This window comes from Trachypithecus francoisi, unplaced genomic scaffold (assembly GCF_009764315.1).
Source record: "Trachypithecus francoisi isolate TF-2019V2 unplaced genomic scaffold, Tfra_2.0 Lachesis_group10, whole genome shotgun sequence".
In the NCBI taxonomy this organism is placed as follows: domain Eukaryota; kingdom Metazoa; phylum Chordata; class Mammalia; order Primates; family Cercopithecidae; genus Trachypithecus; species Trachypithecus francoisi.
In genome coordinates this window covers 108,512,320-108,529,443 of record NW_022681455.1, presented here as the reverse complement: position 1 = coordinate 108,529,443, position 17,124 = coordinate 108,512,320, and the positions used below count along the sequence as shown (strand labels likewise).

Sequence of the window (17,124 nt, the reverse complement as noted above, 5' to 3'; positions counted from 1 at the left end):
GATGCCAGGACAATGCCCACGTAGAAGCTTTACTGCTTGACAGAGCTGGAGAGTGCCATTGTGGTTTTTGTTAATGTAAAAGCAATACCAAAAAAAAAAAGGACAATGTATGTTTACTGTAAGAAGGTTTGAAAGTGCAGAAAAGGCCGGGTGCGGTGGCTCACGCCTGTAATCCCAGCACTTCGGGAGGCCAAGGCGGGTGCATTACGATGTCAGGAGTTCAAGACCAGCCTGGCCAAGATGGTGAAATACCATTTCTACTAATAATACCAAAATTAGCCAGGCATGGTGGTGGGTGGCTGTAATCCCAGCTACTTGGGAGGCTGAGGCAGAGAATTGCTTGAACCCGGGAGGCGGAGGTTGCAGTGAGCCAAGATTGCACCAGCTTGGGTGACAGAGCAAGGCTTCATCTCAAAAAAATAAAAATAAAAAAGTGCAGAAAAGTGTAGAATGGAAAAGTAAAAGCACGAATAATCCCACCATCCCGAGATCATTACTATATATATAGGTCTTAGGGTCTTATGAAGTATCGCACATGTACACTCTATTTATATAAATTATATATATTTCCCAAAAGTATATGTGTGTTTATATAGCTATGCATTTATGTGTATGTGTTTACATGTGTACGTGTGTGTGTTTCCCAAGTGTTGAGAATGGTTTTTTGATTTTGGTTTTTTGGTGTGTTTTTTGAGACAGAGTCTTGCTTTATTACCCAGGCTGGAGTGCAGTGGCATGATCTCAGACCACTGCAACCTCCACTTTCCAGGTTTAAGCAATTCTAAGTGATTCTCATGCCTCAGCCTCCTGAGTAGCTGGGATTACAGGCGACTACCACATTTTTGTATTTTTAGTAGAGACGAGGTTTCACCATGTTGGCCAGGATGGCTTCGAACTCCTGACCTTAACTGATCCACCCACCTCCGCCTCTCAAAGTGCTGTGATTACAGGTGTGAGCCACTGCACTCTGCCGAAAATGATTTTTTGAAAACAGGACTCTCCGTGGTACACCACATAACCTAATTAATGTGATTATTCTCCTGCCTGTGGGTTCCACTTTTTCATCATTGTATACATTGTTGTCATGAACATCCTTGAACATGAATCTTTGTTCATGCCCCAGCAGTTCCCTTAGAAGAGGGCCCTGGAGGTGGATTACAGCATGAAAAAGATTGACTTTTCATTTATTTATTTTAGTTTTTTTTTTTTTTTTTTTTTTGAGACGGAGTCTGCTCTGTGGCCCAGGCTGGAGCGCAGTGGCCGGATCTCAGCTCACTGCAAGCTCCGCCTCCTGGGTTTACGCCATTCTCCTGCCTCAGCCTCCCGAGTAGCTGGGACTACAGGCACCCACCACCTCGCCCGGCTAGTTTTTTGTATTTTTTTAGTAGAGACGGGGTTTCACCGTGTTAGCCAGGATGGTCTCAATCTCCTGACCTCGTGATCCGCCTGTCTCAGCCTCCCAAAGTGCTGGGATTACAGGCTTGAGCCACCGCGCCTGGCCTATTTTAGTATTTTTTTTGAGATGCAGTCTCTGTTGCCCAGGCTGGAGTGCAGTGGCACAATCTCAGCTCACTGCAACCTCCGCCTCCTAGGTTCAAGTGATTCTCCTACCTCAGCCTCCCGAGTAGCTGGGATTACAGGCATGTGCCACCATGCTCTGCTAATTTTTGTATTTTTAGTAGAGACGGGGTTTCACCATGTTGGCCAGGCTGGTCTCAAACTCCTGACCTCAAGTCATCTGCCTACCTCGGCCTCCCAAAGTGCTGGGATTACAGACGTGGGCCACCGCGCCCAGCCTTTTTTTTTAAATGTATATTTTTTATAATTTCCTTTTTTTAGTAGAGACGGGGTCTTGCATGTTGCCCAGACTGGTCTGGAACCCTGAGCTCAAGCAATCCACTCACCTCAGCCTCCCAAAATGCTGGGATTACAGGCATGAGCCACCACACCCAGCCAGATTGACTCTGAAAGAATTTCTTGATCCCTGTTTCCAGATTTTCACAAGAGACATTGTCTCAGCAGCAGATACAACCAGCAACATGAGATGACTTGTCCCCCTGTGCTTGTCACCCTGGGGCCTAGTCATGACTCTCTGAGTCTTGCAAGGGTGTTAGACTTTGGTAGAAGCACAGATTCAGGGCAGAAGCTGTGGACACTCACCTGGTGGCAGGCCCTGTGCTGGGCCTTAGGCCAAAAGACTGGATAAGACACAGTCCCTGTCCTGGTCTGGAGGGGTCAGACTAACAAAGGCACAGGCCTCAGGAGGGTGAGGTGGGCTGAGATGCGACACACCCAGCCAGAAGAGGCTGGGGGCTGTGCACAGGACATTGGAGGACAGTGGCCACTCAGCCACTGCTGCAGACTAGAGCTGCTCCCACAAAGCAGTCATTTCCATGTTCCATGCTGGACATTCAAATCAGATGGGGATAGGATTGAATGCCAGCCTGGATGCTTACCCACCATGCAGCCTTGGGTAGGTTTCCCAGCCCCTCTACTCATCCATAAATGGGAAAAGCAGTCCCTGTCCTTCCGCGTGGTTGTGCAGGCTTGTGACAGGGAGACCCCTTGAAGAAGAACCAGCCTTGACCTGTGCACATTTTCATTTCTCTGCTGCAGCTGGGGGCTCCTATTTCATGATCTCTCGTTCACTGGGGCCAGAATTTGGAGGTGCTGTGGGCCTGTGCTTCTACCTGGGAACGACATTTGCAGCAGCCATGTACATCCTGGGGGCCATCGAGATCTTGCTGGTGAGTCAGGCAAACAGAAGTTCCAGGCCGTTCATCCCCACACCTCTAGCCACCACCTGGGCATTATAAAGTAGAAAGCCTCTTCGAGAGACAAAGACCTTTGCTCAGGCTGGTTTTTCTTTCACTTCCATGCCAGTTTGGGTCAGGCAAGAAAGAGGCCTGGCCGCCTTCACCTCGGCCGTGGATGTTCCGTCCACCTGGGCACCATGGCAGCCATGGCAAGAGTTCCAGGAACTGTTGTATTTAGCTCAGTGACAGATCTTGGTGGTGAGGCAGGCTTCCTTCTGGGCTTGTGTGGGCTCTGGCTAGCTCTGTGTCCCCTGGGGCTCTGTGCCAGGGCACTTCAGATCCACCTTCTGCTTGTCCTTCAATCAGGATAAGCAGCCACAGGACCCTGCTGGAGGTTGGTGCCCGCTCCATGAGCCCCATGGGAGCTCTGTCAGCCTCAGCTTCTCATTCCCCAATTAACTGCCGCAGCAGTGGGAGAAGAGGCAAGGAGCTGCGGGAGGCATGGGGTGACAGGTGCCCGCCCCTGGGGATCCAGAGGGTAGGAGGTACCTAGAGGGACTGCCTGGCTGCTTTTGCCTCCAGGTCCTCTACCTGCAGCATGGACCCTGCACCTTCTGATTTTGGGGGGCTTTGGTTTGTTTTCATTTTTTATATCCTTTCTACATTCGTTATGTGGGATTTGTCCCTTCTCCTATTTATGTATTCAGCCATGTCATTATATCTGAATGGACTTCTGGATATTTACTTTATTCTTTGGGTTGTAATCCAATACTATCATTATTTATTTTCTTGCTCAAACTGTTCTACTTTGGCTATTTAGTGATTCAGGTTGGCATCTATGTTCGGATCCTTTTTGTTTGCTTGTTTTTACATAATAGCTTTATTAACATATAATTTACATACCATGCAATTCCCATGCCAATTTACATACCACTGGAAGTGTACAATTCAATGTTTTATAGTATATTCACAGAGTTGCGCAGTCAATTCTAGAACATTTTCATCATCCCCAGAAACCCCCTTAGCAGTTACTCTCCATTCCCCGCCAGCACTGGCAACCAGGAATCTGCTTTCTGCTTTGGGATTTGCTTATTCTGGACATTTCATATAAACAGAATCATACAATATGTGGCCTTTTGTGACTGGCTTCTTTTAGGTACTCTTATTTTTTATTTTTTAAATTAATTAATTAATTTATTTATTTTGAGACGGAGTCTCACTCTGTCGCTTAAGCTGGAGTGCAGTGGCGTGATCACAGCTCACTGCAATTTCCACCGCCTGGGTTCAAGCGATTCTCCTGCCTCAGCCTCCTGAGTAGCTGGGATTACAGGCTCACGCCACCATGCCCAGCTAATTTTTTGTGTTTTAGTAGAGATGAGGTTTCACCAAGTTGCCTGGGATTGTCTCGAACTCTTGAGTTCAGGCAATCCTCCCGCCTCGGCCTCTCAGAGTGCTGAGATTACAGGCGTGAGCCATTGCGCCCGGCCTATTCATTTGTTTTTTTGAGACAAGGTCTTACTTTGTCAGCCAGACTGGAGTGCAGTGGCGTGATCTCTACTCACTGCAACCATCGCCTCTGAGACTGAAGTGATTCTCCTGCCTCAGCCTCCGGAATAGCTGGGATTACAGGCGTGCACTACTACCACCAGTTTTTGCACCACTAATTTTTTTTTTTGTTTTTTTTTTTTTTTGAGACGGAGTCTCGCTCTGTCGCCCAGGCTGGAGTGCAGTGGCCGGATCTCAGCTCACTGCAAGCTCCGCCTCCCGGGTTTATGCCATTCTCTCGCCTCAGCCTCCCGAGTAGCTGGGACTACAGGCGCCCGCCATCTCGCCCGGCTAATTTTTTGTATATTTTAGTAGAGACGGGGTTTCACCGTGTTAGCCAGGATGGTCTCGATCTCCTGACCTCGTGATCCGCCCGTCTCGGCCTCCCAAAGTGCACCACTAATTTTTGTATTTTTAGTAGAGATGGGGTTTCACCATATTGGCCAGGCTGGTCTCGAACTCCTGACCTCAAGTGATCCACTGCCTCAGCCTCCCAAAGTGCTGGGATTATAGACGTGAACCACAGCGCTGGCCTGTTTTTTATTTTTTTGAGATGGAGTCTCCCTCTGTCACCCAGGCTGGAGTGCAGTGGTGTGATCTCTGCTCACTGCAGCCTCTGCTTCCTGGATTCAGGTGATTCTTCTGCCTCAGCCTCCAGTAGCTGGGATTACAGGCATGTGCCACCACGCCCGACTAATTTTTGTATTTTTAGTAGAGATGGGGTTTCCCCATGTTAGCCAGGCTAGTCATGAATTCCTGACCTCAAGTGATCCCCCTACCTCGGCCTCCCAAAGTCCTGGGATTACAGGCCTGAGCCACTGCGCCCAGCCTCTTTTAGGTACTCTTAAAAAGAAAACCAAAATGACAAGTTTCACTTTCCAAATAAGAAGATAAAACCCTCCTTATCCATATTCTTGTTTCAGACCTACATTGCCCCACCAGCTGCCATTTTTTACCCATTGGGCGCTCATGACACGTCGAATGCCACTTTGAACAATATGCGTGTGTATGGGACCATTTTCCTGACCTTTATGACCCTGGTGGTGTTTGTGGGGGTCAAGTATGTGAACAAATTTGCTTCGCTCTTCCTGGCCTGTGTGATCATCTCCATCCTCTCCATCTATGCTGGGGGCATCAAGTCTATATTTGACCCTCCCGTGTTTCCGTAAGTAACCCAGGAATTTATCTGGGCATTGCATGGACATCCCTCTCATGTAGCCAGCCTTTGATGCCCTAGATCCCAGAGACTGCAAGGTGAGCACAAGCAGGGGCCTCGGGCTGAGCAGGTGCCAATGCTTCTGTCCCTCACAGGGTATGCATGCTGGGCAACAGGACCCTGTCCCGGGACCAGTTTGACATCTGTGCCAAGACAGCTGTAGTGGACAATGAGACAGTGGCCACCCGGCTATGGAGTTTCTTCTGCCACAGCCCCAACCTTACCACCGACTCCTGTGACCCCTACTTCCTGCTCAACAATGTGACCGAGATCCCTGGCATCCCCGGGGCAGCTGCTGGTGTGCTCCAGGGTGGGTCCTCCCTCCCATCCTCCTGCTCTTGAACCCACAGGCTGAGCAGGGGTGCAGAGCACAGAGCTGTCCTTGTGCGGCCAGCTTGGGAATGGGGGCAGGACTGGCCGCCTTCCCAGCCCAGCAGTGTCCTCCCAGCCTGGCTCCTGGCAGCCGAGTTTGGAGTGAGTGAAGCCTGTCTGGCCAGCATCCAAGGCCTGCAGCAGCCTGTCTTCCCTAGCCACCAGCCCCTGACACTGCCTGGGGATGTTCCCACAGGATCCATAAAGGCCTTTGTGTGAGGTGGGCAGTGGGGGGCTCTGGGTGATGGTGGTTCAGCCACCTTTGTCTGTTGACTTCTAGCCGAGCAGCTCCTTCCCTGTGGTCAGGGTAGCCCTGTGGCTGACACTGCAGTCATTGTGCTGAAGCTGTCTCTTGAGTCCCCAAAACTGCCCTGCATCTGCAGCCTCTGGCTAGGCTGCCCCAAACCACCTGGGGTAGTGGGGGGCGGCTGTGGTGGTGACACAGCTACCCCTGCAGAAAACCTGTGGAGCGCCTACCTGGAGAAGGGTGACATCGTGGAGAAGCATGGGCTGCCCTCTGCAGATGCCCCGAGCCTGAAAGAGAGCCTGCCCCTGTACGTGGTGGCCGACATCGCCACATCATTCACCGTGCTGGTCGGCATCTTCTTCCCTTCTGTGACAGGTGAGCCCCGCCTGCCTACCCACCCATCCCTGTCCCCAATCCCGGGGAGCCCCTGAGGGAGTCTCATCTGTTTTTGGAGGCATCATGGCTGGCTCAAACCGCTCTGGGGACCTCCGTGATGCCCAGAAGTCCATCCCCGTGGGGACCATTCTGGCCATCATTACAACTTCCCTCGTGTGTATCCTTTCCCAGGCCTGGGGCAGGTTGGGCAGAGGACGGGAGGCGCTTGGCCTGTGCACGTCACCAGCTCACATGCACATACACCCCACACACTCATAGATAGCTCCCCTTCTCATGCACACACACACATACACACCATGATACTCCCAGTCCTTGCGGTCTGGCTGGGGTGGGGGCACATGGTCCTGTTCAGGGACAGTAGGGTGGCGGAGGCCGAGTTTTCCTTGACGCCACCACAGACTTCAGCAGTGTGGTTCTCTTTGGCGCCTGCATCGAGGGTGTGGTTCTCCGGGACAAGTGAGTGAGCTGGGCCCCTCTTTGTAGCAGCGGCTGGGCTTTGGCCGGCCTTCACACCAGCCCCCAACCCTGTGGGTGGTCCTCAGGCTGCTGGCTACCTTTGGTGGTCTGTGTCGTCCTTCTGGACCCCTGACATCCCTCACTCTGGTGGCCCCTGCAGGTATGGCGATGGCGTCAGCAGGAACTTGGTGGTGGGCACACTGGCCTGGCCTTCACCCTGGGTCATCGTCATCGGCTCCTTCTTTTCAACATGCGGCGCTGGCCTCCAGAGCCTCACGGGGGCACCGCGCCTATTGCAGGCCATTGCCAAGGACAACATCATCCCCTTCCTCCGGGTGAGCCCTTCTGTACTCCCCCATGGCCTGGCTGCTCCCAGGCCCTCGCCCAGCTGGGGAGAGAGATAGGGGACACAGATGCAGTGTGTCCTGTCCTCAGTAGCCCCGGGGCCAGGCGGCCATCCATGAGGAGCTACTGAGAAGTGCCCTGGGCTGACACTGCCCTGGGCCTGGAGCTGCCTGGACCCAGAATCTTCATGGCCTGTTTAGGGCTCATCCAAAGGAGAGGGGCCTGGCGAGGTGGAGTCAGGGAGACTGGTGACACCCACAGGGATAGGCACAGAGGCGGCCTGAGCCCCCAAGGAGGGCCCTGGGGATGAGGGAGGCCAGGCTGAGGTCTGGGGCCCAAGGTGTGGAAGGGGGGTGACAGGACCAGCTTCCTTCCTGGTGCACACAGGTATTTGGCCATGGGAAGGTGAATGGTGAACCCACATGGGCACTCCTCCTGACAGCACTCATCGCTGAGCTGGGCATCCTCATCGCCTCCCTCGACATGGTGGCCCCCATCCTATCCATGTGAGCTGGGGCTGGGCAGGGCAGGGGGATGTTCTGGGAAAGGGTCCCTGAACCCCAGCACCTCCCCGTGGCTGTGTCTGGTGTTGGGGGCGCAGCTGGGAGATGTGGCAGGCTGCATGGAGAGATGTGGCCTGGCAGGGCTCAGCCCACCGCTGCATTTAGAAGCAAGCCTGGCACCTATGCCAAAGCTATAAACCCTGACCCTGACCAACAGGTCCACACCTCCCTGAGAGAGCCCCCAAAGCAGGTGGCCGGCAGACCTCTTCCCTGGACAGGGCAACAACCACGTCCCTCATGCCTCCCTGAAGCCACTGCTGCCCCTTCCGTCTGTTGTTGTTTTTTTGTTTTGTTTTGTTTTGTTTTGAGACGGAGTCTCACTCTGTCACCCAGGCTGGAGTGCAATGGCATGATCTTGGCTCACTGCAACCTCCGCCTCCTGGGTTCAAGCGATTCTCCTGCCTCGGCCTCCTGAGTAGCTAGGATTACAGACATGCACCACCACGCCCAGCTAATTTTTTGTATTTTTAGTAGAGATGAGGTTTTACCATCTTGACCAGGCTGGTGTCAAATTCCTGACATCAGATGATCCACCTGCCTCCTTCCTTCCTGTGCTCCCGTCCTCGGCTGCCTTCCCGGAGGGCTGATGCAGCCAGCCCTGCCCATGCCTGGGACTCCCACACCCACCACAGTGACTCTTAAGTGTCTCTGACTGGGTGCATTCAAATGGTCCGGCTCATCTTGCATCCTCCCCTTCATGCTTGGCAGCCCCTCATCCAGCTGGTCACCCAGGCCAGAGGCCTGAATGTGGCCTAGAGTCTCCAGGCACTGAGCTCTTCCTACTGCCCCGTACCACCCTCCAGCTCTGCCCCGTTACTCCCTTTCCTACCTCCTCCGCTGGCGAACCCTTGCCCATCCTCTGCAATCTCCAAGGACTCCTCCACAGTAGTCTCATCACCTCAGGCCATGAAAGTGACAGCAATGAGGTTGAGAAGATCTGGCCAAGCCATGCAGGGCAGGGCCAGTCCCAGCCTGAGGTCAGGCCCCCGGCTGCCGAGGAGGCCGCTCTTCACCAACTGTCCCCCGTGCCACAGGTTCTTTCTGATGTGCTACCTGTTCGTGAACCTGGCCTGTGCAGTGCAGACACTCCTGAGGACCCCCAACTGGCGGCCCCGGTTCAAGTACTATCACTGGTGAGCCACGCCTCTGACACGGGAGGCCCTGGGGAGGCCAGGAGCTTCATTCTGGATGAGGCCTGGGCTTCCCGGGTAGGTAGGTCTTGATGAAACACTGTGGGGAGGGAGATTATGGGGCTGGGGAGGAACTAGACCTGGGTCTCCCACCCAGTGACCTGACCACCCACCTGGGACTTGACAGGGCCGCCAGGGCATGGGCCAGGCTGTGGCCGGGGGCCCTCCTGGTCCTGCCCTGACTCTGTCCTCCTCTCTGGCCCAGGGCACTGTCCTTCCTGGGCATGAGCCTCTGCCTGGCCCTTATGTTTGTCTCCTCCTGGTACTATGCCCTGGTGGCCATGCTCATCGCCGGCATGATCTACAAATACATCGAGTACCAAGGGTGAGTGAGCACCTGCCACCTGGCCTCTGCCGGCAGCCTGCACAGCCCTGCGGGGGCCCGGCCGAACAGGCAGGGTGCTCTGACGTTGGGGTGGGCGGGGAGCTGGGCCACCATGGGTGCCAAGACTGGGGACTGTAACTCAGAACTCGAGGTGGTCTTGAGGGGCAGAACCCCTCCACCTCGCATCCACATAGACAGAACCCCCTGGGCAGCACCAGGGGCTCACCAGCTGTGGTGGAATCTGCAGGGCTGAGAAGGAGTGGGGTGATGGGATCCGAGGCCTGTCCCTGAGCGCCGCCCGCTACGCGCTGTTGCGGCTGGAGGAGGGGCCTCCTCATACCAAGAACTGGCGGTGAGTTCCCACCAGACCCTGGCCAGGGCGCAGAGGTTCTCAGGGGTCGCTGTTGGGGTCAGAGGGTCGAGAGGTGTCAGCTCCCCATCCTGGGGCTGCTAGGGGCACCCTCCTGGGCCATGCTACCCAAACCCGCAGGGACCATCACCCAAGAAGGGAAGAAGAGGAGGGGCTCCCTGGAATGGCCGGCCCTGGTCTCAGGCTCCCCCACCCGGCCACTGCAGGCCACAGCTGCTGGTGCTGCTGAAGCTGGACGAGGACCTGCACGTGAAGTACCCACGGCTCCTCACCTTCGCCTCCCAGCTCAAGGCCGGCAAGGGCCTGACCATTGTTGGTTCTGTCATCCAGGGGAGCTTCTTGGAGAGCTATGGCGAGGCCCAGGCCGCCGAGCAGGTACCTGCTTCAAGGGCTGAGAGCTGAGCTAGACTACAGGAGTCTGGGCTGCAGCTGACGGAGGGGAAGGGCCCAATCTTGGCGAGTGTGACCAGCCAGGCAGCCAGCACTGCTGCCACCTGATAGCTGGCACAAGCGGGGGCCGCCAGTCCCATCTTGAAAACTTGGCCCCCGGGTAGGCAGCTTGTTGCCCCCAGGCCCTCCTCCACCCCAAAGTCATTTTGTTCCCAAGGGGCGTTGGGAGGGAGCCCAGAGGCGGGAAGCTGATGGCTTCCCGTTGGCCCTGGGTGTGTTCCACACAGACCATCAAGAACATGATGGAGATTGAGAAGGTGAAGGGTTTCTGCCAGGTGGTGGTGGCCAGCAAGGTGCGGGAGGGGCTGGCCCACCTCATCCAGTCCTGTGGCCTGGGCGGCATGCGGCATAACTCCGTGGTGCTGGGCTGGCCCTACGGCTGGCGACAGAGCGAGGACCCCCGTGCCTGGAAGACCTTCATTGGTGTGTGAGGTCCTGGGGCCTGGGCTGAGCCTGGTGGGCAGGGGTGAAGTGAGGTGGCAGCGGTCGGAGGGCCACAGGCTGGTGGTCAGCCGTGCTCCTTCTCCCCAGACACCGTGCGCTGCACTACGGCTGCCCACCTGGCCCTGCTCGTGCCCAAGAACATCGCCTTCTACCCCAGCAACCACGAGCGCTACCTGGAGGGCCACATAGACGTGTGGTGGATCGTGCACGACGGTGGCATGCTTATGCTTCTGCCCTTCCTGCTGCGCCAGCATAAGGTGGGCTGGGGGGTGGGTGCAGGTGAGAGGGGCTGGGCCCTCGGAGGAGCGGCTGTGACCAAATGGCCCACCCGGTCCCTTGCCTCAGGTCTGGAGGAAGTGCCGGATGCGCATCTTCACAGTGGCCCAGATGGATGATAATAGCATCCAGATGAAGAAGGACCTGGCCGTCTTCCTGTACCATCTGCGCCTTGAGGCCGAGGTGGAGGTGGTGGAGATGGTGAGCCCCCTGTCCTGCCCCGGTCCCGTGGATACCACGTCCCATGCAGCTGGGTCCTCACGGCCTACCCTCTCCCCAGCATAACAGTGACATCTCTGCATACACCTACGAGCGGACGCTGATGATGGAGCAGCGGTCGCAGATGCTGCGGCAGATGAGACTGACCAAGACTGAGCGGGAGCGAGAAGTCAGTGCCCTTTGTGGTTCAGGCCAGGGCGGGCGGCAGGGTCAGGCCTTTGGAGACCGCGTCGGTGGGTGTGGAGGAATCAGAACGACTCACCGCAGCCCTACCCAAGCCAGTGCTCATTTCCCGGAGGCAGGGTGGTCACGTTGGGCCAGACAGGCCCCGTCCCCCTTTTCCTATGGGACCAAGGCTACCTCCTGCGATTGTCCCCAGGCCCAGCTGGTCAAGGATCGGCACTCAGCCCTGCGGCTGGAGAGCCTGTACTCGGACGAGGAAGATGAGTCTGCAGTGGGGGCTGACAAGATCCAGATGACATGGACCAGGGACAAGTACCTGACTGAGACCTGGGACCCCAGCCATGCCCCTGACAATTTCCGGGAGCTGGTGCATATTAAGCCGTGAGTGCAGCAAAAACAGACCCAGTGGCGCTGGAATCTAGGGGTGGAGGTGGGGTGGGGCAGACAAGTGGTGTTAGGTGGACCAGGGGTGGGGACCCTCCTTGCAGGATGGCTCATGGTGACCTGTGATTGGCTACACTACATGTAGGGACCAGTCCAACGTGCGACGCATGCACACTGCTGTGAAGCTCAATGAAGTCATTGTCACGCGCTCCCACGACGCCCGCCTGGTTCTCCTAAACATGCCTGGCCCACCCAAGAACAGCGAGGGCGACGAGAACTGGATCCCTTTGTGGAGGGGCAGCAACTGGGAGGTGGGCAGCGTGGGAGGTCAGGCCAGCGGCTCCTCTCCCAGGCCCCCGGGTGGGTGTGGCCCAGGTGGCCCTGGTTACCCATTGATTCTGTTGCTGCCTCCTTGACTTGAGGCCCTGCAGACATGGAGTTCCTCGAGGTACTGACCGAGGGCCTTGAGCGGGTGCTGTTGGTGCGCGGTGGTGGCCGTGAAGTCATCACCATCTACTCCTGAGCCCAGTGTCATCTTGTGGCCTGGAGTCGAGGTCTTGGCCAGGACATCACAAGCTGTGGTCTGGGGTAACAGCCTCTTCCCAGCACCCACTTGCCAGCCCTGCTTGCCTGGCCCTGTCCTGGACCCAGCTTTGCTAGGTCTCCTTGGAAACCAGGCCTGGGCCTCAAAATGGAGATGGATCCCAGGTCTTGTGGGACCGTGGGAGGTTTGGGGACTTTACTGTCTAGCACCCCAGTAGGCCCATCCTGGCCAGAGAAGACTGGTTGGGGCCGAGTGGGGTTTGAGGGCAGCTGGCCCAGCCCAGTCCAGGAGCACTATTTATTGCATATTTATTATTTGGATGTCACCATCAGAGACGAAGGGAAGGGTAGCCAGGGAGGGAGTCCAGCCCAGCTGCCTGCAGGAAGATCTGGCTCAGTCAGCTATGGGCAGGGCCCCCCACCAAGCTGAGCCGAATGGAGACAGCCGAGCTGAGGCCTGACTTTTTCAATAAAACATTGTGTACTTCTGGGCCTCCTGCTGCCCCGGCTCTGTTTCCCCTGGCGCCAAGAGAAGAAGGCGGAACTGAACCCAGGCCCAGAGCCGGCTCCCTGAGGCTGTGCCCCTTTCCGGCAATCTCTGGCCACAACCCCCACTGGCCAGGCCGTCCCTCCCACTGACCCTAGGGCCCCTCCCACTCCCACACCAGATAAGGCCAGCCCAGTGCTGCTTCCTCTGGCAGTAGGCACCAGGGCTGGAATGGGGCTGCCCGGCTCCCCATGGCAGTGGGTGCCGCTGCTGCTGGGGCTGCTGCTCCCTCCTGCCGCCCCCTTCTGGCTCCTCAATGTGCTCTTCCCCCCGCACACCACGCCCAAGGCTGAGCTCAGTAACCACACACGGCCCGTCATCCTCGGTAAGCCCCCACCAGGCCCCTGATGCAAAACGCCATACCCTGGGGAGCCTGGGCCCCAGCCCCTGGCAGCTGACCCGGCCAAAACCCTTCTGCCCTGCATAAGCCTCTGTGTAAGTACCTGCCTTGGTGTGGGGAGGGGCCAAAAGCTTGTCCCATAGAGGAATGACCTCCCTTCTCCCCGCCGCCCGACACTGTGTCTCTCAGTTGCCTATCCCGGGGGGCAGAGTGGGGGACAGGATGTGCCTGAGGTCTTGGCTGGGGCATCACAAGCTGTGGTCAGCCACAGCCACACCAGACTCTGGGCCAAGCCCCACCACTCCTTCCTTGGCCCCCACCCACCAAGGACAAGATGCCCAGCCCAGGACCGGTGAGCAGGAGAGGCCCGTCCATGCCCGGCCCCTATTAAGCCCAGCCCCCCTGCCCCTAGACCTATCTGTTCCCACCCTGGACTTTGGCAATAAAGGAGCGCCAGGCTGGGTGTTTGCTCTGCAGAGGCAGGGGTCAGCGGCCTTGGCCTCAGCACCTCAGCACCTTCCCTTCCTCAGGGAAGCCTGGGCTTTGGCTACTGGGGGGACAGCGGGGAGAGGGGGTGTGAGCAGGGGAGGGTAAATGTGCTTTGTACCTAGGGTTGAGGGTGTGGGAGGCTGGGGGTGGGTCTGGTCACTGCAGCATCTGGGGTGACTGGGGTAAGGGTCATGGGGGGAATCCAGAGTCCAGAGTGAGGGCCGCTGCTCACAGTGCCCGGCTGCCTGGGGAATCAGCTAGAAGCCAAGCTGGATAAACCAGATGTGGTGAACTGGATGTGCTACCGCAAGACAGAGGACTTCTTCACCATCTGGCTGGATCTCAACATGTTCCTACCCCTCGGGGTAGACTGCTGGATCGATAACACCAGGTACAGCCATGTGCTCTGCCCCAGCCCCGACACACTGCCCCTTGGCTACTGGCTGCTAAGTGGCACCCCCGCCCTGCAGGGTTGTCTACAACCGGAGCTCTGGGCTTGTGTCCAACGCCCCTGGTGTCCAGATCCGCGTCCCCGGCTTTGGCAAGACCTACTCTGTGGAGTACCTGGACAGCAGCAAGCTGGCAGGTTTGTGTCAGAGGGCAGGGCTGGGGCTCCAGGCTGGGGTGTGGCCCACAGCAGGCATGGCCCAGCCCCCAGTGCTGCTGCTCCCCTGACAGGGTACCTGCACACACTGGTGCAGAACCTGGTCAACAACGGCTACGTGCGGGACGAGACGGTGCGTGCCGCCCCCTATGACTGGCGGCTGGAGCCCGGTGAGTGTCTCTACGGATGACCAGCTTGGGGTGGGGCAGGCCCCCGGACCCCAACTGCCCTGACCCCTTCCACCCACTGCAGGCCAGCAGGAGGAGTACTACCGCAAGCTCACAGGGCTGGTGGAGGAGATGCACGCTGCCTATGGGAAGCCTGTCTTCCTCATTGGCCACAGCCTTGGCTGTCTACACTTGCTCTATTTCCTGCTGCGCCAGCCCCAGGCCTGGAAGGACCGCTTCATCGATGGCTTCATCTCTCTTGGGGCTCCCTGGGGCGGCTCCATCAAGCCCATGCTGGTCTTGGCCTCAGGTGAGAAGGCCTCGACCACTTAGGTCCAGCGATGGGTGAGACGAAGCTGATCCTGGGCCTGCCTTCATTGCGGCTCCCGCTCACAGTGGCCTCTGGGGGTGCCATCTACCACCCCTGGGCAGGCGTGCTCGCTGTCACTGGCCTCCAGAGCAGTGACCCTGGCCTGAGCAATTAGGGTGGCTCCTTCCAGAGTCTGTGTCAGTGATGGCAAAGGGGCAGTGAAAACAGAAAGTGAACCCCAGCTATCTGCCCCCAGGTTTGTTCCTTGTAGCCCCAGAGCCTGCCTACCCAAGCTTTGCCTGCCTTCCGCTTGCTTGCAGGAGTGCCTTTGCCGAGGGATGTGCTTTACTGAGGATGGGTCTGCCAGAGCTAGGGCCAGACCCCCCGGAGCCCTGCCTGCCCTTCCCTAGGGAGTGGCACCAGGGCCCAGCACTGACACAGCTACCACCTACTCCCCACCCCCTGTACCCTGGGAGCTGGTCTGGAGAGAGAAACACTCATCAGACACCACCAATAAATGTCAAACAGACACCATCTTGTTTCCCCCTTTCTGGAGCACAACTCTGTGGCCCCCAGTGCAGCACAAGCCACACAAGGAGCAGAGAGACACATGCCCAAGGGAAGACAGCCAGCAGCACCCCCGCCATCCCCACACATCCGGGGCCTCACCACCATCCCCACACACCCTGGTCCTCAGGAAGCCCCGCCTACATTTTTTTTTTTTTTTTTTTTGAGACAGGGTCTCACTCTGTTGCCCAGGCTGGAGTGCAGTGGCATGATCATAGCCGCAGCCTCAATATCACTGGCCCAAGCAACTCTCCTGCCTTAGCCTCCTGGGTAGCTGAGACTATAGGCACGCACCACCACACCTAATTTATTTTTATTTTTTAGTAGAAACAAAGTCTTGCTATGTTGCCCAGGCTGGTCTCAAACTCCTGAGCTTAAGTGATTTCCTGCCTCAGCCTCCCAAAGTGCTGGGATTACAGGCGTGAGCCACTGTGCTGGGCCTTTTACAAAATACTTGTTTGTTTATTTATTTTGAGACGGAGTCTCGCTCTGTTTCCCAGGCTGGAATGCAGTAGTGCAATCTCCGTTCACTGCAACCTCCGCCTCCCAGGTTCATGCCTGGCTAATTTTTGTATTTTTAGTAGAGACGGGGCTTCCCCATGTTGGCCAGGCTGGTCTCGAACTCCTGACCTCAAGTCATCTGCCTGCCTCAGCCTCCCAAAGTGCTGGGATTACAGGCATGAGCCAACATACCCGGCCCTATTTATTTTTAGGCTGGGATCTCGTTCTGTCACCCAGGCTACAGTGCAGTGGCATGATCATAGTTCACTGTAACCTTAAATCCTAGAGTCAAGCAATCTTCCTGCCTTTGCCTTTGAGTAGCTAAGGACTAGAGGTGCACTCCAGTATGCCCAGCTGATTTTTTTTTTTTTTTTTTTTGTAGAGACAGGGTCTCACTGCATTGCCTAGGCTGGTCTTGGACTCCTGGCCTCAAGTGATCCTCCTGCCTCAGCCTCCCAAAGTGTTGGGATTACAGGAGTGAGCCATGGTGCCTGCCCCTGCCCTTCTTTTGAAGCCGTACAGCTCTACCCAACAGCTTCTCACTGAGTAAGCCGACACTGAGCATCATTGAATATCAGGCCTTCTCAAGCCTGTGGCTTAGAGTCTGTGTCTAGATTGAGCAGGGGGCAAGATTGAGCATCTGGCTGAGCCTACACTCAGCAGGTTGTGGGCCAGGGGTAGCCAGGCCTGGCTCCCTGTCCCACCTTGCTCCCTATCCACAGGCGACAACCAGGGCATCCCCATCATGTCCAGCATCAAGCTGAAAGAGGAGCAGCGCATAACGACTACTTCCCCCTGGATGTTTCCCTCTCGCATGGCTTGGCCTGAGGACCATGTGTTCATTTCCACCCCCAGCTTCAATTACACAGGCCGTGACTTCCAGCGCTTCTTTGCAGACCTGCACTTTGAGGAAGGCTGGTACATGTGGCTGCAGTCACGTGACCTCCTGGCAGGACTCCCAGCACCTGGCGTGGAAGTATACTGTCTTTATGGCGTGGGCCTGCCCACGCCCCGCACCTACATCTACGACCACGGCTTCCCCTACACGGACCCTGTGGATGTGCTCTATGAGGACGGTGACGACACAGTGGCCACGCGCAGCACTGAGCTCTGTGGCCTCTGGCAGGGCCGCCAGCCACAGCCTGTGCACCTGCTGCCCCTGCGTGGGATACAGCATCTCAACATGGTCTTCAGCAACCAGACCTTGGAGCACATCAATGCTATCCTGCTGGGTGCCTACCGCCAGGGTCCCCCTGCATCCCCGACTGCCAGCCCAGAGCCCCCGCCTCCTGAATAAAGACCTTCCTTTGCTGCCATAA

At 56.7% G+C, this 17,124-nt stretch overlaps 2 protein-coding genes across 5 annotated transcripts in view; both read left to right on the top strand.

The window, feature by feature from the left end:
• Window positions 1-12,772, top strand: part of SLC12A4 (solute carrier family 12 member 4) — a 25,003-nt gene extending 12,231 nt beyond the window's left edge. For all 4 annotated transcript variants that reach the window (XM_033219746.1, XM_033219747.1, XM_033219745.1 and 1 more), the window contains 19 exons: window positions 2,617-2,747; window positions 5,225-5,466; window positions 5,613-5,827; window positions 6,347-6,511; window positions 6,591-6,689; window positions 6,931-6,988; window positions 7,149-7,323; window positions 7,721-7,839; window positions 8,931-9,029; window positions 9,292-9,411; window positions 9,659-9,763; window positions 9,988-10,156; window positions 10,459-10,654; window positions 10,763-10,932; window positions 11,021-11,152; window positions 11,232-11,339; window positions 11,550-11,734; window positions 11,883-12,016; window positions 12,169-12,772. In XM_033219746.1, coding sequence (XP_033075637.1) covers window positions 2,617-2,747; window positions 5,225-5,466; window positions 5,613-5,827; window positions 6,347-6,511; window positions 6,591-6,689; window positions 6,931-6,988; window positions 7,149-7,323; window positions 7,721-7,839; window positions 8,931-9,029; window positions 9,292-9,411; window positions 9,659-9,763; window positions 9,988-10,156; window positions 10,459-10,654; window positions 10,763-10,932; window positions 11,021-11,152; window positions 11,232-11,339; window positions 11,550-11,734; window positions 11,883-12,016; window positions 12,169-12,260 — 2,714 coding nt within the window. In that variant the 3' untranslated portion in view covers window positions 12,261-12,772. The remainder of the gene's footprint in view (window positions 1-2,616; window positions 2,748-5,224; window positions 5,467-5,612; window positions 5,828-6,346; window positions 6,512-6,590; window positions 6,690-6,930; window positions 6,989-7,148; window positions 7,324-7,720; window positions 7,840-8,930; window positions 9,030-9,291; window positions 9,412-9,658; window positions 9,764-9,987; window positions 10,157-10,458; window positions 10,655-10,762; window positions 10,933-11,020; window positions 11,153-11,231; window positions 11,340-11,549; window positions 11,735-11,882; window positions 12,017-12,168) is intronic.
• On the top strand, window positions 12,732-17,124 carry LCAT (lecithin-cholesterol acyltransferase). The gene is made up of 6 exons (XM_033219749.1): window positions 12,732-13,152; window positions 13,891-14,047; window positions 14,127-14,242; window positions 14,335-14,430; window positions 14,513-14,737; window positions 16,528-17,124. The coding sequence occupies exons 1-6, from the start codon at window positions 12,999-13,001 to the stop codon at window positions 17,100-17,102; spliced, it is 1,323 nt and encodes a 440-aa protein (XP_033075640.1). The 5' UTR covers window positions 12,732-12,998; the 3' UTR covers window positions 17,103-17,124.